Source organism: Mustela erminea, chromosome 11 (assembly GCF_009829155.1).
Source record: "Mustela erminea isolate mMusErm1 chromosome 11, mMusErm1.Pri, whole genome shotgun sequence".
Classification (NCBI taxonomy): Eukaryota; Metazoa; Chordata; class Mammalia; order Carnivora; family Mustelidae; genus Mustela; species Mustela erminea.
This window is the reverse complement of record NC_045624.1, coordinates 53,193,989-53,221,713: the sequence shown is the minus strand read 5'-3', so window position 1 is coordinate 53,221,713 and position 27,725 is coordinate 53,193,989. Positions and strand designations below refer to the sequence as shown.

Below are 27,725 nucleotides of genomic sequence, written 5' to 3'. Positions count from 1 at the left end.
ATCCCCCCACACCATGGGATGTGTTTTCTGGGCCTTGAGGTTGTGGGTGTCTTTCCTAGAGCTAATGTCCAGTGGAACCATCCAGTGTTGACTTGTTTGTTATTAGCCTCTTTCCTGGAACACCAAAGTTGGGGGATTCCTTCCAGTTGAGTGTCGCAGGAGTTCCTCTTGGTAGGTGGTTAACACTCTGTCATGGAGACACACTACCGTCTGTGTCTTTTTGCCAGTTGGTGGATGCTTGGGTTGTTTCCAGTTTGGGGCTCTTAGGAATCAAGCTGCTGTGAACATTCATCTACGATCTTTGTGTGAACATACATTTTCTTTTGGGTAAATATCTATGAATGATGGTCGCATGGTAAATGTGTGTTTGACGTCATCAGAGTCTGCCAATCTGGTTTCTGAGGGGGTTGTACTGTGTTACACACCTTCTCACCATCAGTGTATAAGAATTCCACTTGCTCTGCGTTCTCATCAAAACTTCGTACATGCAGTCTTGTCGGTTTTAGCCAACCCAATAGATAAGTAGTGGTGGGTCATTGTGGGTGTCGTCTGCTGCATTTCCATGATGGCTAATGATGTTGAACATTTTCTTGCATAATATACCGGCCATTCCCACACTTCAGTTCTGTGAAGGGCTGTCTTCTGTGGGCTTCCTTAAATTCTTGTGTCACAAATATTTTTTTTCTCTTCACTTGTGGCTTGTCTTAATTTTCTTAATGGTGTCCATCAAAGGTAGCAGTTTTAAATTAGATGAAGTGCAGTTTACCTGTTTGCTCTTTAAAATAGGCTAGTGAAGAAAGTTTGAATAATCCCATGTTGCAAAATTTTTCGAGTATGTATTCTTCCAGAAGTGTTGTTTTATAGTTTTCGTGTGTTTTCTCCTTTTTTCTGTTGAGGTGCTGGATGATACTGACTGATTTTTCAAATGCTAAACAATTCTTCAATGTTATATTCCTGGGATAAACTCCACTTGGTCAGGAGATGCTATTTTTATATTTGTTGCTGGGTTCCATAGGCTACTACTTTGTTAAGAATTTTGAAATCTATGCCAGGAGGGATGTTGGTCTGTAGTGTACTTTACATATTATCTTTATCTGGTTTTGGCATTAGGGTGACACTGACCTTGTGTAATGAGTTGGCCATTTTCTGATCTATTTTCTTGAGTTTGTGTAGGGTTGGTATTATTTACCCCTTAAATACCCGATAGAATTAGTAAATGAAGCCATCTGGGCCTAGATTTTCCTTTGCGGCAGTTTTTTTCAGTGCTAAACTCAATTTTTTTAGTAGATACGGAGTCATTCAGATTTCTTTTCCGTCTTGAATTAGTTTTGATAATTTGCATCTTTTAAGAAATCTCTCCACATGATCTAGATTATTGAATGCATTGGCATTCATTTATGATATTCCCTTGTTATCGGTTGTGAGGTTCTGTGGTCCATGTGTGTCGTGGGTCATTTGTGTCTTCTCTCCTTCCCTTTCCTTGTTGAGCTAGAGGCTTGTCTGTTACATTTTTAAAGAGCTCTCTGCTGTTCACAGTATATATTGTTGTTCACTGTCTGCCTTAAAAAGGATACACTGCCTAACCTATAATGTAAGAACCTCTAGTTTTTAGTGGGATTTCTTTTGAGTTTAAAATTTGCTTGTCCATCCATCTGTTTAACCATGTTTCATTTGTATTTTCTTCTCATTTTTATACTTTAAAAATGTGCTTTATTTATTAAGAACTTCTTTTGGCAGATAATGGGAATATTTAAACTGAATTCTTTTTCCAGTTTCCTACTCTAGCGTGCTTTACTGAATGTTTTCCTTTCCTCCTAGATGCTTTGTCAAGCATGGCAGCTCTGTGATGTCTGTTTTTCTTGAAAAATGATTTCAGAGAATAATATCGTAGCAATGTCATGATTGTAGAATACTTTGATTTGAAACTTAAACCTCTATGCAGTATTTTTCCATTTGCCTCCTGGTTCATCTCCTGCCTGTTTTCACTTGGGTCTTTAAGCTTAAGCTTGAAATTGTTTGACGACATTTTCCGGAACTTGGTCTAACTAAGGACGCATCACTGATGTTGGGATGCTAGTACTTGCATCCGCAAAGGTTGAAGGACAATTTGGATGATGCTAGTAGCGTTTGTGAGTGGAGGCAGTGTGCCTGAGCCTTAAGAGCCCCATGATTCCACCCCTGACCTGCCATGGGGCCTGGGGCGTGTGCTTACCTGGCTCAGAACCTTGGCCTGCACCTTGGCAAAATACAGGTGAGAAGAGTAGCCACTTCCTGGAGTCGTGTGAATTAAGGGAGACAGTGCGTGAAAAGCCTGTAGAACCTGTACAGCAGGAAGAAAGTGCTCAGTAAATTCAAGTTACAATAGTAATGTACGTACTGGGCCAGACAACTTACTACCTTTTCTGTCCCCTACTTCCTGTTGATCTTTACTGCTTCTATTGTATGATAGAGTACAAAACGTGGAGGAAATGCGGGCTTAGTTTAAATAGAAGGACTTGGCGCAGATGCCAAGAAACAGGCATGTTCAGCGTGAAAATTAGATATGCATGAAGCCGAGTGTAATTTTATCTACAAGAGCAGGTGGATGAATATTACTGGGCTATGCACTTCACGGTGTCTAAAATCCCAGGCTTGCTTACTTACTTGGTTCCTCCTTTGCACTTCAGTTGAATGGAATTTTTGTCAGATGTCGCTTTAAATGGCAGTGGTCTTTGGGAAAGACTTTCTGGAAGTCTCCCTCCAAAAAGGGGATTTAAACGTGACATTTCAGTAAATTTTTATCTTAAAAGTCTAACCATGGGGTGCTTGGGTGGCTCAGAGGATTAAGCCTCTGCCTTCAGCTCAGGTCATGGTCTCAGGGTCCTGGGATCGAGCCCCGCATTGGGCTCTCTGCTTGGCAGGGAGCCTGCTTTCCCCCCACCCCCCACCTGCTTCTCTGCCTACTTGTGATCTCTCTCTCTGTGTCAAATAAATACATAAAATCTTTAAAAAACAAACAAAAAAAAGGTTAACCATGCTGGCCTCAGGAGGCGGCACACCAGAACTGGCCCGTACTACCTGGAAAGAGCCCATGGTTAAATTTTCATTGGAACTTAAATTTTGGAGTTTGTGGTTAAGCATGGCTGCTGATAGAAACTAAATTATATGGCCTTATGGTTGTACTCAAAACGCATCGCTGCCTAATTGAATTTCTGTGTTTAGTATTGTTGCTCTCAGGTCCTTTCTATTTTGTCTGCGTGGTGGTGTGCTACTGTGCCTCTCTTCCCAAGCCCTTGTTGCTAGATGGAGGTTAGCCATGCTGGAGGTATTTATTGCATGGAAACCAGCAGACGTTCTATTTTGGAGAGCTGGTCATTAAACATTGACAAGCCTAGCGCTGGCCACGGGTAAAGGTGGCCTCTATCACCGGATACCACATCCCTTTCTGCAGGGACAACTTGTAGGAGTGGACTGGGTATACTTAGAGATTTCCCTTAAACTCCTACACCCATTCTTCTGCCTTTTTCACACATTCCATAGTTGCCTACATTATCTAGTAACAAATGGGACATTTTTTTAGTTGAAATGAAGGGTCTCGTTAACTGTGACGGACAGAGGTAATTGTGAGTTGCTTGGGAACGGTGAGAATATGCATACAAATTAATCACTTGATTTCAGCAATTTGTACTTACTACCTTATAACATTAGAAAGCTGATTCTCTTACTCACTTTTTAGGCCCTGTGCCATGGTGGCCCCTGACATCGAGCTAATCTGTGAAATCATGTTAGTGGCTGAAGGGTTTGCAGATGCTCGTTCATTAGCCCACAAGTTCGTCACGTTGTACACGCTCTGCAGGGGGCTCCTCTCCAAGCAGGTGAGTGGTTTTTCCCTTTGGCTTGGTTTTTACGTCCCATTAAAACTGCTTTGGAAATACAGATGCTGGGTAGTCTGTCACTCACAGGACGGTTAGATGTTTTAGAGTAATTTTTTTTATTTTCTGTAAAATTTTGAAAATCTTTATTGTACAGTTCTAAATTTTTTTCTAAAATTAAATTTGAGACATTTTAAGTTGACCATTTTTTTAAAAGATTTTGTTTATTTGAGAGAGAGTACAGGAAGTTGAAGGGGGGCGGTGGCGAGGGGCGTGGGGAGAAGCAGACTCCCTACTGAGCAGGTAGCCAATTTTGGGATGGGCTTGATCCCAGGACCCCAGAATCATGACCTGAGCTGGAACCCAGGATCGTGACCTGAGCTGCAGTCAGACACTTACCTAGCTGAGCCATCCAGGTACACCTTAAGTTGATTGTTTTATTGGAACTACGTACAGTTTTTAATCGATGGGCTCTGTGATTTTCTTTAACCTTCAGCAGTGCTGTAATTATACATGGAATTTTATGACGTGTCCTTTTCTTGGTGAGAACATTATTTTCTAGTAAGGGATGGCAAGACTGTCCATAGAGTCAAAAGAAGTAAAAGCTGATTTTCCGAAGAACCCCTCAATAAATTTTAAATGAAAAATTCTTTTGTTTTGGTGGTCATGTTTTATTTGCAGGTGGGGTTGGCTTCTTTGTTTTTTGTTTTTACTTTGGCTCTGTAAGTCCCTAGTCTCTGAAGTGGGTCAAACTTACTCTTTACTCTCCTCACTAGCTTGGATTTCTTTTCTTTTCTTTTTTTTTTTTTTTTTAGTATAGTTGAAAATGATGCTACATTCATTTTAGGTCTGCAGCATAATGATGCGATATCTCTATATGTTATATCGTGGTCACCACAAGTGTGCCTGCGCCTGTCACCCTACAAGGCTCTGCCAGTACCACTGACTGTATTCCCTGCAATGTGCCTTTATTCCTGTGCGGTCCCTAGCTTCTTGATCTTTCACGGAAGCTGCTGACGTGCTACAGAAATGACATCAGTATCAGCCTCATTATTTTTAAATTCTGCTTCGTGGCCACCTTTGACTTTAGTCTTTTTTTTTTTTTTTTAAGATTTTATTGTTATTATTATTATTGTTGTTGACAGAAACAGAGATCACAAGTAGGCAGAGAGGCAGAGAGAGAGGAGGAAGCAGGCTCCCTGCTGAGCAGAGAGCCCGATGCGGGGCTCAATCCCAGGACCCTGGGATCATGACCTGAGCCAAAGGCAGAGGCTTTAACCCACTGAGACACGCAGGCACCCCTTTTGATGACCTTTCATTAATTCCTGGTGACATTATTTTGCAACTCTTCCAGCATGAAAGTATTAAAATGCCACAGTTAGAGCCACATAGTTACCTGTACTGACAGAGGTACTCATTCTAAATTACCTGTTGCTGAGGCAGAATTTGGGATGTGAGAGAGAAATTCATGTTGTCATTTTAGATTTACATGGTGGGGGAAATCATAGTGAATTTAATAATACAGAAAAATGTTTATGACAGTGTTGCATGCAGAAAACAGCATACCAAACTAGATGTGATATACAACTTACATGTGCTTTCTATTTTAGACTCTGTGCATTGTATACATGCTTACACACACACACACCCACACACACCCACACATATATGTATGTATATACATATACATATGTTTGTGCTTTTTAATTTTTGTCTCTGGGTATTAAGACTAAGTATTTTTTATTTTTCTCCCTGTTTGTAATTTCCTTTTTATTTTTATTTTTTTAAAGATTCTGTTTATTATTTATTTGACAGACAGAGATCACAAGTAGGCAGAGAGGCAGACAGAGAGAGAGGAAGGGAAGCAGGCTCCCTGCTGAGCAGAGAGCCCAATATGGGGCTCGATCCCAGGACCCCGGGATCATGACCTGAGCCGAAAGCAGAGGCTTTAACCCAGGTGCCCCAATTTCCTTTTTATTTTTGCAAGGAGCTCGTTTTAATTTTACTATGGGCAGGAGTCAGAAGAAAGGGATGTCATTGAACCCAAACAACACAGAGTTGCAACCACATCTATTCCCTGTGGTCCTGTTTAAACATTTAGTGAGCATTTCCTATATCCACGTAATATGTCTGTTGCCAGTGATGAAGAAGGTAAACCAGAGCAAATGAAGCAAAGCCCTCAGATTCCTGAGTTCGGAGGACTTGGGAGATTCGGTTTATGTGACATAAAATCACGAGAAGTTGATCATAGGTAGAAGAGGGAGGTGTTGTTGGGAGTAAAAGAACAGTTGCAAGAAGTGCTCTCCGACTGGGCCAGTGTCATGGATGAGATGAGGGAAGGCAGAGAGACCAGGACAGAAGGGCCGAATTAGGAATACTCGCTGGTACTTTTCTAAGCTGGAGGGATGGATTTAAGAAGAACCAGTGGATGTCTTTTTAAAAATTATTTATTTATTTAAGAGAGCGTGCCCATGTTGAGGGGGACGGGGCAGAGGGACAGGGAGAGAGAGAATCTCAGGCAGACTCCCCGTTGAGGGCAGAGCCTGATGTGGGGCTTTGTCTCATGACCCTGAGGTCAAGCCATGAGCTGAAATCAAGAGTTGGACGCTTAACTCCTGAGCCACCCAGGGGCCCCACCCGTGGACATTTTTAAAATTCAAGTTAATTTTTATTTAAATTCAATTAGTCAACGTGCAGTACGTTACTAGTTTCCAATGTAGAGTTCAGTGATTCATCAGTTGCGTGTAACCCCTAGTGCTCGTCACATCACGTGCCCGGCTTAATGCCCATCACCCAGTTACTGCATCCCCGACCCCCCACCCCTCCAGCAGCCCTCAGTTTGTTTCCTGTAGTGACCAGTGGACATTTTTGGCCGATGGAGTGAAGCAATGAAGATGGTGAAGATTATTGTAGTGCTTGTTGCATTCACATGCTTAGGAGAGTCCCCAGATCCTCTTAAACCTGGATCCGGAATTTCTTCTACCTCCTCTCCTTTAATGTTCTTACTGCACTGACTCAGCACCTCTCTGGCCTCCACACTCCTGGCTTTCCCCCTTCCCTCCTCACCACAAGCCCTAGTCTCCTTCTGCACCAGTGGCTCTCCACTGATTATTTTTACCATGACCCACGGCAAATACTGCTTATTCTGTTGAGCTCAGGAATGCAGCCATGTGTGTTATATGCATAGCTGTGAAACAAGAATTTTCACCCAACACTCCTTACCTTTCCTATTTGTAGTACATTCTGGTATTTTTCATTCTATTCTGTTCTGTTTTATTACCAGCAGAAATGATGGTCAAGACCTACTAAATTGAATTTACTAATGCACTAATGGATTGAAGAACATATTTATACATGGATATATTGTTTCACTGCCCACAAAGCATTAACTCGTTTCATTCCTACAATAGTCCTGTGAAGTGGTTAGATTGTTTTATGTGCCTTTTTATAGACGATGATACTTGGAGAGGGCAGTGATTTTCCCACAGGCATTGTTGGAAGATATCTGAAGAAGAACCCAACTCTGCGGGTTGTAGATAAAAGGCAAAAGACAGTAGGCCTATTTTATGTGATCAGCCCGTTAACTCGTTGTCCCCTTCCTGAGCACGTGCCCTGGGCAGTGCCCAGTGCTGGGACCTAGAAGACAAAAGAGAATAGATCTGGGGTCTGTTCTTCAGGAGCTCTGAGCCTGTGAAAGGCATCTTCCATCGGGATTATGTGAAAGTCTCAAAGGAGAGGTACTATTTTATCACCAAGTTTCAATACTATAGCTTGGACTGTGTTCAACACCAACATCAGTGCTAGAGCATCCGAGTGATGAAGAGGTAGAGTAGGGGCGCCTGGTGGCTCAGTGGGTTGAGCCTTTGCCTTAGGCTCAGGTCACGATCTCAGAGTCCTGGGATCGAGCCCCACATTGGGCTCTCTGCCCAGCAGGGAGCCTGCTTCTCCCTCTCTCTCTGCCTACTTGTGATCTCTGTCAAATAAATAAAATCTTAAAAAAAAAAAAAAAAAAAAAGAGGTAGAGTACTTAGGCCAAGTAGAGATCTGGGCCTGGGAGGGGCGGACTCACAGGACTATCCACTGAACTGAAGAAGTGGGCCATGTTTGGAGGTGAAAACGCACAGGTAGTTCAACTCCTGAGTTAGCAGGTTTCTGGGGAGAAGAGCCGGGAAGGCAACTGGAGCCTGGGGCACATGCTGCAGCTCCGTGCTGTGGGCAGAGATCTGCTGACAGAGGCAGAGAGCCAGAGGGAAGAGGCAGGAGGAAGCTGAAGGCACATGGTTTCCACAGTTGCAAAGAGGAGAGGAAAACACTACTCCACACCCTTAAAGCGTGTATTTATCTGAACTCTTTTCTTAGAGCTTTGGCTTCTACCTCTGGAATGAGAATCTTACTCCCTCACAAAATTTTTGAGAAAATATAACCTATGTTTTGATTTTTAGGATCATTATGACTGGGGACTTCGCGCTATTAAATCTGTGTTGGTTGTAGCTGGCTCTCTGAAACGAGGAGATAAAAATAGACCCGAAGATCAGGTACCGCAGTGCTGACTTGGTTCTGGGGCGTGAGTGGCTCAACAGCTTCACAGAAATGAGAGTGTATACCTGGATGAGGGCCGTGCCTAGAGCAACTTTGAACAAACATTATCTCTGTTTCTGTAGAACATCCCGAGGACGGGCATTTCTTACGTTATTAAGGATATGACTACAGGAAGGAAAAGGGGGCTTTCTAGGCGCTTCTGAGGTAGCAGCTACAGAAAATATTTTAGCCATCATAATCACATAATTCAGCAATCACTGGTTGATTTCCTCTGAGGAACATTTAGAAAATCTGATTAATTGATTTGGGAAATTAATCCTGAAAAGTCAGTGAACACATAATCACACGGGGCGAAGTGCATCTCTTCCGTGGGCGTAAGATGAGCGTGAGGAATGGAACGGGAAGAGTGGTCGCCTGACACCAGTGAAGTGCTCAGGTGGTTAGTCACAGCGGCTGGGGCGGTGTTCCATCCCAGCTGGGGGATAGAACAATAAGTGCTGCCTTCTCTAATTTTTTTGGAAGCGTTTTTCCTTTATTAAAGAGTGAGAACAGTGGCTCTGAAGCACTGTATATATTCTGTATGGCTTCAGAAGTTGAAAACAATCTATTCCTGTGAGTTTCTTTCCGTGTTAAAGGACACTTACATAATTTCTACTTCCAAAATGCTTTCGTCTTCCTCTCAGTCATAATTCACCGCGGGGTAGGGATTTTCTTGCCTTTCTTTGCTATGTTATCAGTGTTTTTGCATCGCTTATCTCTTTCTGTAAAAGTCATGCTGATGTTCAAGTTACTGCTTTTAAAATCTAAAGCCCTCTTTGGTTTTCAGCCAATACAAGAACAAATACCCACACTAAAAAGGGTTTGGTTCGCAGAGATTCTTTTTGAAGACAATGAGCTGATAGGCCTGGTTAATTATATCCTGGAGTTTGAGGATTAAAGAGGGAAGAGCCTTAGACTCTTTGTCAAGACCAAAACAGTTGCCGGAACAGAGCTTGCTCCCTGACTTGAGTCTGAGGTTTGGGATACCAGCAGAGCCTTCTGGTGTTCTGATACATGAGCCTGGCAGCATTTACCCTTCCTGTAGATAGGGCGCCATCCTAAGGGAGGACCAGTATCAATAGCCTGTGCTTTGGGTACAAGGTTTGAAAATAACGTGTCTGGTACACCCTGTATTGGCTTCCTCAATAAAGTGTTTACTTTCTAGGTACTCATGAGAGCACTGAGGGACTTCAATTTGCCTAAAATAGTGACAGACGACCTTCCTGTGTTTCTGGGCCTGGTTGGTGACCTTTTTCCCGCCCTGGACGTGGCCCGGAGGAGGACGCCACACTTGGAACAGACGGTCAGGCAGGCCACCTTGGAGCTCCACCTGCAGCCCGAGGAGAGCTTCATTCTTAAGGTAAAAGCAGCGTGTACTTCTCATAGCAGCTCTAGGGATTTGCCGTGAGAACGACTGCATTTCAGTGGTCTTTAACCAAAACATGAACTTACGTATTCCGCGGACCTTTATGCAATCTTAATATTTTCTCTAAAGCATTCTAAATTGACAGGCTTTACGCCAGTTAAATAGAAATAATTATTTTAGAGTTCCATTCTTGAGTAGGGATACGATTCAGTCATGCTTCTAAGTGTGAGCATACTTTTCTTCAGGCCACAAAAATTTCTTTGCTGCTCCTGGTGACATGCACCAGAAATCCCTTTTGCTCTTTTTTCTCTCCACCTTTGAGAAACTTACAAGTAAATCCTTAGTACTTGCTTTTAGTGGGGAAAGAAATGTCGACACGTATGACATCTGACTTAAGGGCTTGTGCCCACGCATGCTCAGTTTGGGGGTAGTGAATACGCAGATGTTAAAATACGCTTAGAGAGTATCTACTTTAGATATCATGAAGGAGCTAAGTCGTTGCCCAGGTGTAGGTCAGTAGCCTCGTACTGTTTTGGTTCAACACTTTGTGAAGAGGCAGTGGTTTTGTAAGTCATGCCTTCCATGTGCCGAGGACTAGTGTACCTCGCCCCGCCTGTAGCAGTGACTCGCCAAGGAATGGTTTCTCTCGGTTCATCCCCCCATGTTGCACTTGGGGAGATTCAGGAGAAACTGCGGTTGGCACGGGTCATCTCTTTGAACTCTTCTGGAACGTCATTTTGTTGGTGGGAGCTGGCTTGAGTTGTCAGCCAAGAATTAAGCCAGAAAACGGGTGGGGTTTTGTTTTTGTTTTCAGGGCTGGGGGGTGAGGTTCTTGATTGTGTTTTTTTGCTTTCTTTTGAAATGACCAACTCACTGAAGGAACTGGTGACTGTTTGGTCACAGGTCGTCCAGCTGGAGGAGCTGTTGGCTGTGCGGCACTCGGTCTTTGTGGTTGGAAATGCAGGCACGGGCAAGAGTAAGGTATGGTAAATTGCCTGTTTGTTTTCACCCCTGGAAGGAACACGTTTTGGTCGGGCATATTTTCATTTCTATTTAAGCATTCCCTTTGCCGAAGTCCCCCATAATTTTGAGTTAGAATCTGAGACTCTAATACAGCTTTTTTGATCCAGGCATGCTATTTTTTTTTTTTTTCCCATATTAGTGGCAGGGAGAGTGCAACACATAGAGCCTTGTGCTGAAATAGGAAGAGTAAGCTGAGAGAATATTGGGCTTTCCATATTCATCAAAACTACTTTTTTCTCTCTCCCAAGTTATTTTAGATTCTCCTTCCCGTATCAGTAAGAAAAACCCAAATATTTTCCTTCAGTACTTTCTCAGAAAGAGAGCCCTCTATAGGGGCAAAAGAAATGTTGAAAAACAAGGGAGACAGCAAAACCCACATTTTGGGGGTACCTGTTATGAGCTATGCTGGATGCCTCATGTGTGTTTTATTGTGCACGGTGATGGTATGCTCTGGGTACTATTATCTCCATTTTTACCTCACTGCTTGATTTTGTTTGATCTTACCAATAATCCTGGCAACATACTTATTTTCTTGGTTGGCAGACAGTCTATGCAGAACTGCCTGCATTTTAATTCAGGGTGCTTGGGTATAAACATACTGAGTAGCCAAGGACTAAAAATAATCAGACTGGGCATATGAGACTTTAGAGCATGGGTGTGTATAGAACTTGCCAGGATTTAGATCTGAACCCAAAGTGGAAACAATTGCAAAAGGAGGCCTGGTATCAGAATTTTCTAGTGAAAAATGTAATAATTGAAATATTGAAGTGGATAACTGATAGACCTGTAATTATTTTGTTAGAGGAAGTTTCAGATGTGGGCCATGGTTCAGGGAAGGATAAAATTAAATTCTATAATTTCCAGTAGATTAATGGTTTCTAAAAATACAAGCTTAATATTCCTAAGGCATTCAATTTCTTTCATCTAGTCTCCACTGATTGTGTCCCAGCCAACCTTTACTTAAGCTGATAGAACTAGAACACTGGGGCTCAGGGCCGGGTTACATAGCCACTTACTCTTCCAAAGTACTTGGCGGTTGTTGATCAGTCCTCTGGAGACCTGTGGGTCGATTAGGATGATGCAGCTCTAAAATAGTAGCCGTGGCTTTTCAGAGAAGGCAAAAAGGATATTTGGGGGAGATGACGGAGCTAGGGTGTCAATTACTTAAACAGACCTAGAAAAAGCGTCTACCCAGTGAATCTTACTCAAGCCTTCTTCTTCTCAGGCATCTCGACCAGAGTTTCTCAGCTGTGCTCATGGTTGCCGTGCTGGCTCAGATTACTCTTGGTCATGGAGGCCACCCCGTACATTCACTGCAGGCTCTTGAGTAGCACCCGTGGCCTCTGTTGAGTAGCACGCCCTCTTCCTCAAGTGCAGACCATCTCCATCTGAGAACCTCGGCTCTAGGTCACCGGGTATTGGAACATCACGGGCATCACCTGGGACATTATTAGCCATCCACATCCTTAGTCCCACCCTAGACCTGCTGCCTTAGACTCTCCGGGATTAGGCCCAGCCATCTCTGTCTTAACATCCTCTAAGCCATTCTCCTGCACCTACGTACAAGCAGCGTGGATTCCCCCACATGCATGGGAACACTTGTTGACTTATTTGCCCATGTGGCTAAAAATATTAAATGATAGAGTGACTTCCTTTAGTCTACATGGTTCCAAGAATCCAGTGAAGAGATCCTTAGAGACGGTAGGATTACATTTTTCAAGATGGGAACGAAAATGTGCACATGCCCGTTTTCCCCCATACTGATGATACTCAGGATGTCTAGGAACGTACCATGAAGAAGAAAAATCCTTTAGAAATGATTTGCTTTCCATTTGCCTTACGGGAGTATTAATTTTCTTAGCTTTTTCCTTCTTCCCTTCAGATTTTGAGAACATTGAACCGAACATATGTTAACACAAAACAGAAACCTACTTGGACTGACTTAAACCCCAAAGCTGTGACAACAGATGAACTCTTTGGTTTCATACATCACGCTACTCGAGAATGGAAAGATGGCAAGTAGTAGTTCCCCTTTACAAGTGCTAACGTTTTTCTTACCCAGAAAACCATTTCTCAGTTCAGGCCAATTTCAGTCAGAGTTGTAGATTTATTGTTTATGTGTCAGCATTATCGGAAATGGAGCAGCTCACAGCAGCATTTATAACCGATAAATTAAAACCAGATTTGAATAAGTGGTCAATTTGTATTCGGCAAGTTTGCACACAGCTGTGTATTTTATCCCATGTCACTTATGTCGGGGCCCCCTTGTGAAGCAGGCAAGAAGTGAACTTGAACGCCTCAAGAGAATCTGTGAAGTATGGGATGCAAGACACAGACTCTGAGTTTCAGACAGACACTATTGTAGGCGCCAGAGACAGAAGTTAATGGGACATGTTCCTTGTCCTGAAAGTGTTTGCAGACAAACAGATCCTCTTGTTAAAATCTTACTTCCCGTTTCAGGAAATGCACTAACCTGGGCACCATCTTTGAGTCCTTTCTCCCTTTCAAGCTGTGCATTTAGCCTCATAGCAAATCCTATAGGCTTTACCTTTACTCTGTTGTCTTCCAGTACCATTTGCCTTCTCTGCCGCTCGCGTCAGCCTGGACTGTCATCACCTATTGTCTGTATTTGTGCGGTCGTCCCAGCTCTTGTCTCCTTGCAGTTCATTTCCCACACAACAGAGGGCGCTCCTGAAAATACAAATTCTCTGCTTGCAGTTTCCGGTGGGTTCCATCTCCCTTAGAATCCAGCCTTAATCCCAGGTTTAGGAGGTTCTGTGTGATTAGATCCCTCCTCCCTCAGCTCTGGTCTCGTTTCCTATGCTCTGCTCCTCACCTACCATCATCCATGCACTCTGGCCTCCTTGCTCCTCCTTGAACATGCCAAGCGTCTTCCCATTGCGGGGCCCCTGCGCTTGATGGTCCTACTGTTGGCAGCATGATAGGTAATGTGCGTGTCTTAAGGTAAGGAAGTATCTGGTGTTGGTGCCACCTTAGAGAAGGCTTCACTGAGGATTCTGTCTATAGGAGCACGCCTCACCCTTCTTGGTTTTCTTACCATGTGTGTGCCTATTTCTATAATTTGGGGACAATCGAAACTGGTTCTTGGCCTTTCTGTCATTTTTTTTTTTTAAAGGATTGTGGCATGAAAGGACTAATACCAGTTTATGCTGAAAACCTGTGTAAGCCATTCAGATCTGTGATCATTAGGAAAGGTGGCCGTTTTTTGTTTGTTTGTTTGTTTTTAATGAGACATAGTAGTAGGTTTTGCATACTGTCATTTATTTTTGGACAAAATGCTTCACAGGAAACGAAACATTCCACGTATGTGCATCAAAACAGTTTTTCTTACAATATTATATACTTGAGTTTTTGAAAAAGCAGTGATTATTACATACATCACGTAATATACATAATACCTGAAAAAGTCGGGACAGCAAAAAGGACTGTGGGTTTAAAATATTTTTATCAGGGTGACTAGGTGGCTTAGTCGGTTGGCCATCCAACTCTTGGTTTCAGCTCAGGTCATGATCTCAGGGTCCTGGGATCGAGCCCCATGTCTGTCTCCATGCTCTTTGGGGAGTCTGCTTAAGGATTCTCTCTCTCTCTCTCTCTCTGCTCCTTCCGCCCACTGTAAGATAAATAAATCTTAAATGTTTTTGTCTTCTCATCTTATAAACTACTAAGCCAATGACCAAATTTCTCAAAAAAATGTAAAACACCTCTGAATTAGTTTCAGAATTCTATCCCATGAATATTGTTGTAGAAAAACAGAGAAAGGTAAAATAAACTAGTATTTGGCCTAAAATAGATAATGTATGTACATGGAAAAGGATAATGTCTTTCTTTGGTGTAACATACATGTATGTTAGCCCCTATAAGTCCCCACACCTGTTCTTTGAGGAAGCTACTATCTTTATTTGACATGTGGGAAAGCCTCAGAGAAGGTCAGGCACATCCTCACGGGAGTGAAACTTGTTCATTGGTCTGCAGTCCAGGCGTAGCTCAAAAGGTATCCCACATTGCCCATCAGAAAGAGGAAGCCAATGTACAGCAAATTTATTTACCCTTTTTAAAGACTTTATTTATTTATTTGAGAGAGAGAGTGTGTAAGCAGGCAGAGCGGCAGGGAGAGGGAGAAGTAGGCTCTCTGCTGAGCAGGGAGCCCCACACAGGGCTCGATCCCAGACCCTGGGATGGTGACCTGAGCCGAAGGCAGACATTTAACTGACTGAGCCACCAGAAGCCCCAGCAAATTTATTTACTTAATAAAAGAGCTTCCTATAGAAATAATGGTTTATTTTAGAAATAAAGAGCATGTAACTCCATACTCTATTAGCTTTTTAAAAATTCAATTAGCCAACATATAGTACATCATTAGTTTTTGATGTAGGGTTTAGCGATGCATTAGTTGAGTATAAGACCCAGTGTTCATCACATCACGTGCCCTCTTTAATGTCTATCACCCTATTACCGCATCCGCCTCCCACTACCCCTTCTGCAACTCTCATTTTGTTTCCCAGAGTCAGGAGTCTCTGATGCTTTCCCTCCTTCTCTGATTTCTTCCCATTCAGTTTTCCCTCCCTTCTCCTGTGATCCTCTGTACTATTCCTTATATTCTGAATATGAGCGAAGCCATATGATAATTGTCTTTCTCTGACTGACTTATTTCACTTAGCATAATTCCCTTCTGGTTCCATCCATGTCATTGTAAATGGTAGGTATTCATGCTTTCTGATGGCTGAGTAATATTCCATTGTGTATATGGACCACATCTTCTTTTCTCTTTTCTTTTCTTTTCTTTTCTTTTTTTTTTTTAATTTTATTTATTTATTTGACCGACAGAGATCACAAGTAGACAGAGAGAGGAAGGGAAGCAGGCTCCCAGCCAAGCAGAGAGCCGGATGCTGGGCTCGATCCCAGGACCCTGGGATCATGACCTGAGCCGAAAGCAGAGGCTTTAACACACTGAGCCACCCAGGCGCCCCTGGACCACATCTTCTTTATCCACTCATCTGTTGAAAGGCATCTCGGCTCCTTCCACAGTTTGGTGACTGTGGACATGGCTGCTTTGAACATTGGGGTGCAGGTGCCCCTTCATTTCACTACATCTGTATGTTTGGGGTGAATACCCAGTAATGCAATTGCTGGGTCATGGGGTAGCTCTAGTTTTGACTTCTTGAAAAAACCTCTATACTGTTTTCCAGAGTAGCTGTACCAGCTTGCATTCCCACCAAAAGTGTAGGAGGGTTCCCCTTTCACTGCATCCTCGCCAACATTTGTTTTTCCATGACTTGTTAATTTTAGCCTTTCTAACTGGCATAAAGTAGTGTCTCATTGTGGTTTTGATTTGTAGTTCCCTGATGGGGAATGGTATGGAGCATTTTTTCTTGTGGATCATTTACTCTGAATGTGTAGGTCTCTTCTCATCCATTCTGCGAGAACAAGCGAATCTTAAGCACGAAGGACCAAAATGGATCATCCTGGATGGAGATATTGATCCCATGTGGATTGAGTCACTAAATACCGTCATGGATGACAACAAGGTGAATAATACCTTAGTGCTAAACAAATGCCACACCCGGAGTGTAAGAAGATCTGTTCACTTGTTCATTGGAATACCAGTTTTTAATCATTAGCCCAATGTTCTTCATGTAATTGCTATTTTGATAAGTGGCACTATCCTGATAATGCTCTTAATTTCGTTGTTAAAGAGTTGAAGGGAAATAACGTTTTTCTTGTCTGCATAAATTTAACCACCTTTAAAGAAGGATGGATACCTGAGAATTGAGTTCATACACGCTTCACCATATTCTAATGGTGTCTAACCATTAGAACTCTAATCTGTCTGACCAGACAAATTATTATCTTTGGTTATATATGCAGTACTTGGATAATAAAAGGGTGAGTTTGTACCCGTGTAAATTGATGAAATTTAGCTATTAGAATTAAGTAATTCCTATGGCTATAGAATGAGTGTAAATGCATTTCTAAGCATTTTTGCTGTGGCTAATCCAGCATTCCCAGCAAAGACAAAACGTGATAGTCCAGGCCCGTGAGACACCACTTAAAGCAACACAGGGTCTATGGTTAGGGTTAGGAGAAAGAAATAGGCAATCATCCTTGCTACAGAACAGAATTACGAATCCCCTTAAATTAGCGGTAATTACCGCTTTCCGCTTTAAGACACTGTTCATCATAAAATGTAGGTCTGAGATCTTTATACTTGCATGAGTTTCTCTAGCACAATTGATAATTGTGGTATTTCAGATTCTAAAGAAAGTTTGTTTTTTTTGTGGTATTCAGGCCTTTTCATGTAATCAACTCTTAGAACAAATATCTTCTGTTCAGTAGTAATTACTGCAGACACTTAGTGTTTGGCATGAATGAGTCCGTGTTGGTGAGTTTGTTCCTCAGGGGTCAGTGAGCTCCTGTCTGGGATAAACTGAGATCTTTATTCACACCACTTTTCCAACTCGGGAGAGCGAGCTCATCACTTTTGGCACTTGTACTGAGGGGGGTGGCCATGGAGAGGGAGTACTTGGTGTTCTGAGTTCACTGCATAGCCTTTGCCCCCCAGTGGCAGCACCTCTTTCACACTGTGCTGCTCTGTCCAGGTGCTGACCTTGGCCAGCAATGAGCGCATAGCCCTCACCTCCTCCATGAGGCTGCTCTTTGAGATCCACCACTTGCGGACTGCAACCCCAGCTACTGTTTCCAGAGCAGGGATTCTGTATGTGAACCCACAGGATTTGGGCTGGAATCCGTGAGTACTGCTTTTTTTTTTTTTTTTTAAATTGTGGTAAAATATACGTAACAGAAAACATTTTCACCATGTTTAAGTGAACAGTTCAGTGGCAGTAAGTACATCACATTGTGAAACAACCATCACCCCCTAACTGTCTCCGTAACTTTCTCCATCCTCCCCAGTGGAAGCCCCATACCCGTTAAACAGTAAGCACCCAATACGCCCTGCCCTCTGTCCCTTTCTCCTTTCTCCCTCTCTGAATCTGATCCTGCTGCATACCTCTTGTAACTGGAATCATATGGTAATTGTCTTTTGTGGTGGCCTTATTTCACTTAGCATAATGCCTTCAGACTTCATCCATGTTCTAGCATGTTCCAGAATTCCCTTCCTTTTTAAGGCTGAATGATGTTCCCTTGTACATATGCAGCACGTCTTGCTTATCCGTTCATCCGCTGGTAGATACTTGGGCTCCTTCTACCTTTTGATAGTTGCAAATAATGCTTTTTTGGACATGGGCATACAGGTGTATCTTTGAGTCCTCCCAGTTATTTTGGATATATACCCACAAGTGGACTTTCAAGATCGTATGGTAATTCTATTTTTAATTTTCACTGGATCCACCATACTGTTTTCCATAGTGGCTGCACCATTTTGCATTCCCTCCAGCCGTGTACAAGATTCTAATTTCTGCACATTCTCACCAATGCCTGTAATTTTCTCTATTTTTTTATGACAGCCATCCTAATGGGTGTGAAAATGTATGTCACTCTGGTTTTGATTTACATTTCCCTAATAATTAGTCATATCAAGCATCTTTTCATGTGCTTATTGGCCATTTACATATTTTCTCTGGAGAAACGCTTATTTCAGTTTTAAATCTATTTTTTTTTAAAGATTTTATTTATTTATTTGACAGAGAGAGATTACAAGTAGGCAGAGAGGCAGGCAGAGAGAGAGAGGAGGAAGCAGGCTCCCTGCTGAGCAGAGAACCAAAATAGATTTGGGGCGCCTGGGTGGCTCAGTGGGTTAAGCCTCTGCCTTCGGCTTGGGTCATGATCTCAGGGTCCTGGGATCGAGCCCCGCATCAGGCTTTCTGCTCAGCAGAGAGCCTGCTTCCCACCCCCCGCCCCTCTGTGCCCGCCTCTCTGCCTACTTGTGACCTCTGTCAAATAAACAAAATCTTAAAAAAAAAATAATAAATAAAATCTGAAATTTTATGTGATCACTTGAAGATACGGTATTAGTAAATAAATTGAAAGCTAATTGAGCAGGCTAATATAATGAAATTAGCACCTGTATGCCTTTGTCAGTTTTACAGGAACATTACCCTATTCACACCTTGTACATGTTAAGAACTCAGTGTTTGTTGAATAAGTGAAAAACAATACTAGTTCATATGGAGCACTGAGATATAAATAAATCATTTCTATAAATATATTAATATGTCATATAAATGCATGTATGTTTGTATATACCCATAGAAGAGCCATACACGAATAGCGGTAATGCTTTGATTCAGAGCAGGTTGACTGTGCCCACCTGCTTACTCTTCAGATGCTTGCACTTTCCAGAATTCATCCTGGAGGTCATGTGTTGGCGCCTCTAGCTTTCCCACTGTGAGCTGCGGAAATGATGTCTGACCTCCGCAAGTGACACATGCTTGGGCCTGGTGTGCTACTGGGATCAGAATCTTCTGTTGACCCTCCACCCTACTCTGTGACCCACTCTGTGACCCGGAGGCTGTCTAGGCTGTCCAGGCTAACCCCAGAGCCACTTCCCTGGGCTCCTTGCCCTCTAGCTTCTGGTTGGTTTGGCCCATGAGGAGCCCTGGCAGGAAATGAGAGGGAGAGAGAGGAGAGTGAGGTCAGGCTACTGAGTTCCCTGGCTCCCTCCCCGCGGTGTCACATCAGGATAACTATGTCCTTCAATGGCAGGTCACTCTCCTCTAAAATGTCTCTGTAAGATCAGTCCCTTCCACATTGTGACAGTCCTTCATTCCCTTGTCCCTGCAGGCACAGGTCCACTGACCATTCCTCAGTTAATACCTGTGGCATAGCTTTCTCCCTTCGGTTCCCTGCTCCATACCCACCTTTGCCAATATCCTTCTAGATTCTTCCCTGTTACCCTGATTTAAGGATAACTGCTGTTCCCTGCCAGGTGCTTGGCTGATGCACTTCTCTAGGCTGCTTTCTCTGGTTCCTGATTTGTTCCTACAGGTCTCATTCCTTGAGTCCACAGCAAAGTAGAGCCATGCCCAGGCTTCTGTGTTTAACAGCGTTTTATTGGATCTCTCTGGGGGCAGGGTCATTTTCAAAAGCCTAAAATGGAGAGCTCTTGTTGAGCTAATAGGTCCTTTCCCCAGCTAGGATTTGGATTGTCCTCTAGGATGTTTCTATGCGTTTGGGGCTGGCTAACAGAGTATCTCTAGTACCCCTTGATCCCCTACCGTAAAGAGAGCACAGGCATCTCCACACCCCATTTCCTTCAAGGGACCCCTCATCTCTCTGGGTGTGCTCTGACTTCAGTCATGAACCTCACAATTCCCATGGTCTCAGCAACATCACATGGAGAGTCGTGCTAATAAAAGCTATCTAAATCCTTATTTCAAGAAGGACTTTTATCTAGTAAGTCAGAGTCTAACTCGATTAGAAAAAAACCGTTTGCATTCTTACAAAAGTTACACAACTCTGTCTTCACCATTACACTTTATTTTTATGGAGGGTTTTTGCTTGATCTAAGGTCAGTGGTTAAGTTTTAATTTTCATGTGTGTGACTACAGAAACATTAACCAAAACAATGGAAATCTTCTCTAAAGGATATTTTTATACTTATACCTCCTACCACCAGAATCTCTATTTTTTTTTTAATTATTTATTTATTTGAAAGAGACAGAGATAGTGAGAAGAGACCATGAGCGGGGAGAGGAGGGAGAAGCAGGCTGAGCAGGGAGCCGGGTGTGGGGCTCGGTCGCAGAGCCCTGGGATCACAACCCAAGCTTAAGGCAACCAACTGAGCCACCGAGGTGCCCCCAGAATCTTTAAACGAACTACAAAAAAAAAAAAAACTGGACTTTTTGGATTAGGGGATATGTTTTCACTCCGTATTTATTGGATACATTGCTACCTTACTTTAATGTCATAATTTTAATTATGGGATAGCTTTGCATGTATTGACTCATTGAATCCTTAATTACCTTCTGAGGTAAAATTATCAACCCAGTTTTCCAAACCAGTATCTTCAGTCTCAGTTTCCCCCAACTTTTTAATTTGAAAGTGTTGAAAAGTATAGAAAATTTGAAATGGTACTAGTACACTATACACTTTTTCCCTGCAGTACCACTTGTTAGTGTCTTACTACATGTACTTTCTCTCTGAATGTGCACATACTCTCTCTCTCTCTCTCATGGCTGTAGAGGCATATTTTCTCCTTTTACTTACTTTTGCAAAATTATCTGAAGACATTAAGCCTCTTTACCACTGAGTACTTGAGTATCTATTCCCTAAGAACTAGGAAATTGTCCTATGTGAAGCCAGTACAATTAACATACCTAAGATATTTGTTCTGGATACAGTAGTATCTGATAAACAATAATTTTTCAAATTTTCTCAGTTAACTGAGAAATTTCCTTGGTAGGCTTTTTCTTTTCTTTTCTTTTTAATCCACTGTCACAATAAAGATCATGCATTGCATCTACTTGTCTATATTTTCTCCCTTAGTGCGGAATATCCCCCCACATTTTTCTTTCATGACATTGACAGTTTTGAGGGTAATCAGTCAGATGCCTAGAAGAGTGACCCAATGGTGGTTGCAAGTGGTGACTCCCTAATTCATTCCTTTCTATTTACATAGATGAGGTGACGTTTTCCTATAAAAAGTGCCTCCTCCTCTTTCCTCCTAATCCCCTCCCTCACCCCTCCTCCTCCCCTTCTTTTTCTCTCGCTTTCTCAGTCCCACTCCCCCTTTCTTTCTTAATGGACATCATTTTCTGTTCATGGTTTCTTTTCTTTTAGTTCAGTGGGTTATAATGCATTAGCAACATGATCATACTGAACGCTAGCTTTGTTCCAAATGTGCCAACAAGAGCCCTTTCCAGGCAGCCCCTTACTTGTTCTTTTTCACTTTTCATCCTCAGTCAGTCTTGTAGCGCTTGACTTTCAGGCTAACCAGCATGATTCAGGCCCCTTTCATTCTTTCTTTCCTTCACCCAATTCAGTCATTGCTCCAAGGAGCCAGAAGGAGCAACTTTTCGTGTAAGGAATGGTATTTAGAATCCAAGACAGTGATGCTAGGTGTGCTCATTGCTACTGATAGGTCATTGGTTTTAGGCTCTTTCAGTGACCAGAATTAGGAAATCCATTTTCTTAATTCATATTGTGGGAAACCCTAAGTTATTGTGGATAGTAGAGATGATAAAATATTTTGTTTATAGTGTCTCTGCACGATTCGTTTAAGAACTAAAGGTAGTGTCATTATCATGTAAACTTCTTAGATATTTTGTTGAAATTCACTGAGCTACTCTCAAAAAAATTTTTATATCCACACTTAACAGACACAGAACATACCAAGTCACACAAACATCCTTAAAATCACATGAACATGGGACTGGCTGTCAAAACCAAATACTATTCTACTTCTCAGTCCTAAGTAAATTTACTAGATGAATGCTGGACAGTTCACATGTGTCTGTTGAGATCTTGAGAAACAGAGAAAGAATGGGAAATAGAAGAAAATTTCTAAAAAATAATCAAGACCTTTTTCTTATTAGAAAGGGATGAGGGGCGCCTGGGTGGCTCAGTGGGTTAAGCCGCTGCCTTCGGCTCAGGTCATGATCTCAGGGTCCTGGGATCGAGTCCCGCATCGGGCTCTCTGCTCAGCGGGGAGCCTGCTTCCCTCTCTCTCTCTCTGCCTGCCTCTCCGTCTACTTGTGATTTCTCTCTGTCAAATAAATAAATAAAATCTTTAAAAAAAAAAAAAAGAAAGGGATGAAATGCATAAAAATGAATGAAGTGCATAGAAAAGGAAAAAGCAAACAGGAAATGAATTAAATTTATTCAGAATTAATTTATTTAAATCACTTAAAATTACTTAAGTCGCTTAGCTTAAAATTATTTAAAGTGAACATCATTGAAAATGAGATCTACCAAACAGTATATTACTCAACTTCTAGAAAATGATAGGAAAATGTGGGACTATCTCCGAAATTTAGTCTGATTCCCAGAGATTACTGGAAGGTAACTTTTGACAACCCACCTTTAGATCATACTTATTCCTTTATCACTTTAATGGATAAAATCCTTTCGATTTTCTCTCTCTCATCCTCTCACTTGCATTGGATGAGCTTGTTGTCTTTTTTTACTTTTTTAAGGTTTTATTTATTTGAGAGAGAGCGTGAGTCTGGGGGGTGGAAGGCAGAGGCAGAAGGAGAAGCAGGATCCCCGCCGGGCAGGGAGCCCGATGCGCAGCTGAATCCCAGGACCCTGGGACCATGACCCGAGCTGAAGGTAGAAGCTTAACAGACTGAGCCACCCATGTGCCCCGAGCTTGTTGTCTTCCACCCTGCAATCCCATCCTTGCATCTTGGCAGTCTGTATATATTTGCAAACATACGGATTCAGAAACCATCCACATTCGCTGTGGGCCATTTTTCCGGGCCACCTGTGAATGACGAGAGAGGCTATATCTTGATTTGAGGGGCCAGTATATAACCAGAGCTCTGGTGAGTTCCTGCTCTTCTCCAGGACACTATTCCAGTCCCAGACTCTCGAAGAATAAAGAGTCCTCAGGGGCCTGAAAACTTGGGCTACTAAGTTTCCAAACTAGAGGGTCTTAGATTCCTGTGATCATGCAAACAGCCCATCTGAAGAAGGGCCGGGCAACACAGCTGACGGTAGGGAACACATTTGCAAAGGCCGAAGAGCCAAAGATCCTTTGTTTGTGAGCTGGATGTTGGTGTGAAGATGGTGCTTCAAGGTGTCATGGTGTGGCCCCTTCCTGAGGCAGGGGCCCCAGTAATCTCTCATGTAAGTAAGAAATAAATATGCCCTTTTAGCATGTCATTTGCCATGGTGTGTTGTACAACAGCACTGAGTTTCATCTGGTCATGTTCAAACATACAGCATCTCTTAGAAACCCTAAGGGACTTTTTAATGAAGTACGGTGGAAAGAATTTTCAGCAAAGATCTGGACCTTCCGTTTCTGCCATTGCCGAGGAATTCACTGTGTTTTAACATCTATTTTTAACCCAAGCTATGAAGATGTATACATAATTTATATGTGAAATTTTAAACTGTTTATATTTGACAATATAGACTTTGTTTTTTTTTTTTAACTCCCTGTGCTATGTGGTGTGGTTGACCCCTAGCAGAAATTTTTGGGGGCTTTTGGGGGGCAGGGGCTGCAGGATCCTATCTCCTGGTTTGGTCATACTCAAGTCCTGCCCTGTGGAGCTAGTTTGTACAAGGGCAGCATTTGCTGGTGGACCAGGTGGGTGTTCTTTCCAAGACTTGTGCTCCTGCCTCTGTGGGTCCATGAAGCAGCTCTCACCTGCCACCTCGGGCAGACCCCTTTTCCCCTTCTCTGGCTCTCTGGAGGCTTTAGCCCCTGGTCATCCCCGCATAGGCCTCTGCTCCACTGACACCAAAGGCCAGGGGGTGGAGGCAGAATTTGTTTTACCCAGCAGAGCACTGGCCGCCAGCCCTTGGTCCCTGCAGGACTCTACTGCCTTGAGGAAATGCACAGATCAGCGGAGCCAGGATCTGACCCCAATTCTCGGGCTTCAACCAACTCTGTGCTGGCTAGCATTTATTGAGAAGTTGTTGTAGGTCAGATAATAATCCAAACACTTTCTGCAGGAGAAATCATCTCATCCTCAACAATCCTAGGAGGTTTGTGAGAAACTTAAAGCACAGAGAAGTGAAGCAACTCACCCTAGGCAGCAGTTAAAAAATGGTGTGGCTGGATAGCCAAACTATGGAAAGAACCTAGATGTCCATCAACAGATGAATGGATAAAGAAGATGTGGTAGGGGGCACCTGTGTGGCTCAGTGGGTTGAGCCTCTGCCTTCAGCTCAGGTCATGATCTCAGGGTCCTGGGATCAAGCCCTGCATCAGGCTCCCTGCTCAGCAGGGAGCTTGCTTCCTCCTCTCTCTCTCTCTCTCTCTCTCTGCCTGCCTGTCTGCCTACTTGTGATCTCTCTCTCTCTCTCTGTCAAATAAACAAATAAAATCTTAAAAAAAAAAAGATGTGGTGTATATATATACAATGGAATACTATGCAGCCATCAAAAGAAATGAAATCTTGCCATTTGCAACAACGTAGATGGAACTACGGGTATTACGGGTATTGTGCTTAGCAAAATAAGTCAATCAGAGAAAGACAGCTATCATATGATCTCCCTGATTTGAGGAAGTGGAGAGGCAACGGGGGGGGGGGGGGTAAGGGGTAGGAAAAGAATAAGTGAAACAAGATGGGATCGGGAGGGAGACAAACCATTAGAGACTCTTAATGTCACAAAACAAACTGAGGGTGGCTGGTGGGAAGGGGGTCAGGAGAGAGTGGTGGGGTTATGGACATTGGAAAGGGTATGTGCTATGGTGAGTGCTGTGAAATCTGTAAACCTGGTGATTCACAGACCTGTATCCCTGGGGCTAATAACACATTATATGTTTATAAAAAAATTAAAAATTAAAAAAAAATGGTGTAGCTGGGCTACAGATCCGGGCTGTCAGCCTTGAGAGCTCAGTCTCTCCCCTCACTACCCCTCACCACCCCCACTGCCCCAGTGAGCTCCGGACGCTAAGATTCTGCTTCTGGCAGCTGCCTTGTGGTTGAACAAGCAGCTCAGAGGTAGCTGAGGTCCTTGTGCCTTCAATTCCAGTAACTCACACTTGTTTACCATCGAGCCCTAGTGCCCGCTGTCCCCACCGCCTGGAGATGCTCTCTCAAGTTCCCGTCCTATACCTGGACTTCACCGAAAACCATTTCTCTTGGACCTGGAGAAGTTTTGACAGTTGATATCCTATAAATCTCAGTGTAGTGTAAATGTGATTGAATAGTTAATAGAGCTCTATTGTGGCGCTTTGTAAAAATCAAAGGGAGCCTTTTATAGGATAATTATCTTGCCTTAATTTCTTCCAATAGTGGAAATGTGAAATCTGATTTGCTTATAGCAAGGTACAGCAGTAGCTGTATAGCTCTGCCGCTCATGCCTGGATGTATTTATCACTGCGTCCCGTTTGATGAGAACTTTTTGAGCAATTATTTTTCATTTAGCATCACACAGTGTCTCCCCAGAGACAACTGTGGGAGCAGCTAGGCTATGTTTCATTTCATTGATAAGTATGACTTTATTAATATGTTAGGGTTATTTATATATCAAAACTGATAACCTTTTGTAAGCTCCAGATTAATACACATGTACCCAAGCACGAGATACCATTTCAGAGCGACTTATCGGAAACGCATTATCTGCTTCTCAGGTTGGCGTTCCCTCCAAGCCAGTAGAAAAGGAGAGATTCTGAAATAGCCCCTGTGGAATTTTCACCTTTTTATATGTAACTGATTTGTCATTACTAAGTAATTGATGCCAAGATTAATCAAGAAAAATCCCAAGCTGTTTTCATAAATAAAGCCTACCCTATGAAACTAGTTTCAGTCCCTTAGGAAATGACATGCTACACCTCCTTATAAAGGCTCAGTAATGGCCTACTTAGACTCCATTATGTTTGCCTTCTAAGTGCTAGTAGGAGTTTCTTCTACAGTTTTTTCATTAGGGTAAAAATGGCCATTAGAATAAGTTTTTAAGGGGTCATTTAAAAATATTTGCAGTTTGAGAAATAGAATGAACTCACTACACATGTCCCCGGAGGGTGGCATCAAGCTGTGTTGGGTGGAGGGGTGGCGGGGGGGAGTTCGGAGTTGGTGAAATTCAGCTTTTCAAGCCTCATGTTCAATAAAAGCTTTTCTGTGTTCTTTTTCAGGTATGTGGCCAGTTGGATAGATAGAAGGCAGCATCAATCAGAAAAGGCCAATTTAACTATTCTTTTCGATAAATACGTTCCTGCCTGCTTGGATAAGCTGAGAACAAGCTTGAAAACCATCACTTCAATTCCGGAGAACAGCCTGGTGCAGGTCTGGCTCTGGTTTCACCATCATACGCTCTGGTCCTGATGGTGTGGCCTGACAGAGGCAGCAGGAGCTTTTGTTTGCTTGAGGAAGGAGACTCAAAGAGGGGTGCCTGGGTGACTCCGTCGGTTGGGCGTCCGACTCTTGATCTCAGCTCTGGTCTCGGTCTCAGGGTCATGAGTTCAGGACCTGTGTTGGGCTCCATGCTGGGTGTGGAGCCTACTTGAAAAAATGAAAAATAAAAGATACAGCAGTCAGTGTAATAGCTGTTCTGCTGAAAAATGAAAAATACGAGAAATGAAAAATAAAAAATGAGGCAAAGATTGCGGGGGTCGTCAGGTGGCTCCACTTCTCTTTCCCCAGCTCCTTGTTCCCCGGGGCTTTCCGCAAACCTCTGTGACACACCTATCAACTTCTGTTATCACTCGGGCTTACAGACCGGTTGTTTTCATGAGACTGTGAACTAGAGGCCAGAAGGCACCTTGTATTTATTTTTATGTCCCCAGAAATGTACATAGTTCCCTCGCACAGAGCAGGGGCCAAGTATGTGTTTACTCAATCATTGTGTTCCTCCAAGTATATTGGAATAGACTAAGAAGAACAAGGTAGTAACAGGCATATTTATTTTTCTGTCTCCTAAGTAACTGGCCCAGAGAAGGGGCTCAGTATGTTTTTGACTACAGTAAATCCAGCATCTAAGCTGGGCGGTAGGAGAAAGCTTCCGAGCTGACCATCCTCGGCCCTCCCATGCTCTTCTTCTTTCCTGTGCACCCCCTTCCCCAGATACTCCTGAAGTCAGGTCAGTCTCCGGGGGGAGTTCCTAATACTCCAGGAACAGGTCTATTCTGACCCTTGGTCTGAGACCCCTGGTAAGACTGAAGGGTATGTGTATGATAGGTTGTCATGGAAGCAAATGAAAATAATTCGCAACACACAGAAATGAAGGTTGTGATCTTAATCTCAGCATGAAGAAAAACAGCCCCCAGCCTTTACAAGTAGAAAACTTCACAAAAGATTTTCAATTAGAAATCCTTT

At 42.9% G+C, this 27,725-nt stretch overlaps 1 protein-coding gene across 2 annotated transcripts in view; it reads left to right on the top strand.

Moving 5' to 3' along the window:
- The window catches only part of DNAH11 (dynein axonemal heavy chain 11), a 324,465-nt gene that overhangs the window by 135,645 nt on the left and 161,095 nt on the right, over positions 1 to 27,725 (top strand). For both annotated transcript variants that reach the window (XM_032305983.1, XM_032305984.1), the window contains 8 exons: positions 3,716 to 3,854; positions 8,294 to 8,386; positions 9,595 to 9,789; positions 10,699 to 10,776; positions 12,701 to 12,833; positions 16,237 to 16,364; positions 17,436 to 17,584; positions 26,546 to 26,696. In XM_032305983.1, the coding sequence (XP_032161874.1) occupies positions 3,716 to 3,854; positions 8,294 to 8,386; positions 9,595 to 9,789; positions 10,699 to 10,776; positions 12,701 to 12,833; positions 16,237 to 16,364; positions 17,436 to 17,584; positions 26,546 to 26,696 (1,066 nt within the window). The remainder of the gene's footprint in view (positions 1 to 3,715; positions 3,855 to 8,293; positions 8,387 to 9,594; positions 9,790 to 10,698; positions 10,777 to 12,700; positions 12,834 to 16,236; positions 16,365 to 17,435; positions 17,585 to 26,545; positions 26,697 to 27,725) is intronic.